The sequence below is a fragment of the Nanorana parkeri genome, unplaced genomic scaffold (genome assembly GCF_000935625.1).
Source record: "Nanorana parkeri isolate BGI_ZX_2015 unplaced genomic scaffold, ASM93562v1 scaffold10, whole genome shotgun sequence".
NCBI classification, from domain to species: Eukaryota; Metazoa; Chordata; class Amphibia; order Anura; family Dicroglossidae; genus Nanorana; species Nanorana parkeri.
Window position 1 is genome coordinate 4,538,131 of NW_017306278.1, and position 1,867 is coordinate 4,539,997.

Genomic DNA, 1,867 nt, shown 5'->3' on the forward strand with positions numbered 1-1,867 from the left:
TTGGCTAGACCAACATTATCTAAATACAAGAGCCACGCATATGTTTTACCTTCTTGAATGTTGATTCTTCCAGATTTGTGTAGTAACCCAGCATGAAACAACACCTGCCCTTTTCTTCTGTGTAGGAGCTTCCTGTAATAAAGACCGATCACTGCTGCTTTCTCTCTCCCTGAGCAAGGTGACTGGTCTTACAGGGTGACTGGTCTTGTCTCCACCCACTCCTGTAATAAAGCCCGCTCACTGCTGCTCTCTCTCCTTGTGCAGGGTGACTGGTCTTGTCTCCGCCCCCTCCTGTAATAAAGACTGGTCACTGCTGCTCTCTCTCCTTGTGCAGGGTGACTGGTCTTGTCTCCGCCCCCTCCTGTAATAGGAGAGAGAGCAGCAGTGAGCGGTCTTTATTACATGAAGCTCCAAGTCTCACACTGGATTACTGCACAGATCTGGAAGAGATACACCAAGCTCACCAAGGTTCAGGAAGAACACACATGGATTTTGTATGAGGACAATACGTGCTCATCTGTGAGTTCAGCTTTAAAATAAAGAGTTCCTACTTGTTCTTTGCCGTCAGAGCTGACTGAACTCTCACCTGTGTCTGCAGTGGCATCCTCTGCTCACCATGCTGAAAGACCGCATTGGGGAGGTGACCGGATACAACTTCAACTCCCTGCTCTGCAACCTGTACAGACACGACAAGGACAGCATAGACTGGCACAGCGACGATGAACCCGACCTTGGCAGGGATCCCGTCATCGCCTCCTTAAGCTTTGGAGAGACTCGGGTGTTCCAGATGAGGAAGAAACCCCCGCATTCCTGTTCCAACATGACTGCGCACCAGTGCACAAAGCAAGTTCCATAAAGACATGGATGGGGGAGTTTGGGGTGGAGGAACATGACCGGCCCGCACAGAGTCCTGACTTCAACCCGATAGAACACCTTTGGGATGAATTAGAGCGGAGACTTCTCCTCCAACATCAGTACCTGACCTCACAAATAGTCCAACATTCCCATACACACACTCCTAAACCTTGTGGACGCCTTCCCAGAAGAGTTGAAGCTGTTATAGTGGCAAAGGGCGGAGCCAACCCAATACCGAACCCTACGTACTAAGACTGGGATGCCATTAAAGTTTAAGTGCGTGTAAAGGCCGGCGTCCCAATACTTTTGGCAATATAGTGTATTACAACCTTCATCTTCCATAGAGGAGCGGCTGCCCCCCAGTGCAGTTCCTGATTACCTGCGGTCGGCTGTTGGAGCCTGTGATCACCGGTGCCTCGTCCTGTGATCAGTGTAATGGCATCAAAACGCCGGTCTGTCTCCCACTTACAGTCTGCGCACAAGTCACAACAGACTCCCACACAACCCGCCAGCCAGGAAAAGGGTGACGGAGAGACAGGAAGTGCCGCTCGTCGTGATGAGAAGACTGCGCACCATTCAGTAACTTTATGAATCTGCATGATGACATTCCTAATATGTCCTGATATACGGCCGCAGTATACATGCTCAGCAAAGTTTTATTGTTAGTCATTGAAAGCCGTCCTTGAGCTCCAGTGCAGTTACTTCAGCCAGGTTGAGATGATGTCATCAGTCTGCTGCAGCCAGGAGGAAGTATTTCCTCAGTCTCCTCGCCACCCTGAGATTACTTACTGTACTTGTTCTCTATATATGTTGTCAGGAGGAGCAGGGAGACTACACGTATGTAGAGCGCATACATATACCGCTGGATCGTGGGACCCTTCTGATAATGGAAGGAGCAACGCAGTCTGACTGGCAGGTGAGGAGAGACGCTCCTGTTATTGCGCAATCATTATTATGTGACAGTGCCGTGTGCAGATCCGTCCCGTGACCTCCCAGACTCTGAGATGAGACT

The 1,867-nt window shown here is 50.1% G+C and overlaps 1 protein-coding gene across 5 annotated transcripts in view; it reads left to right on the forward strand.

The window, feature by feature from the left end:
- The window catches only part of ALKBH3 (alkB homolog 3, alpha-ketoglutaratedependent dioxygenase), a 23,199-nt gene that overhangs the window by 20,306 nt on the left and 1,026 nt on the right, over positions 1–1,867 (forward strand). For 4 of the 5 annotated variants that reach the window (XM_018555027.1, XM_018555010.1, XM_018555035.1 and 1 more), the window contains 2 exons: positions 599–804; positions 1,669–1,771. In XM_018555027.1, the coding sequence (XP_018410529.1) occupies positions 599–804; positions 1,669–1,771 (309 nt within the window). Of the gene's footprint in view, positions 1–598; positions 807–1,264; positions 1,267–1,668; positions 1,772–1,867 lie in introns of all 5 variants that reach the window. The other variant, XM_018555043.1, reaches the window with a different exon arrangement.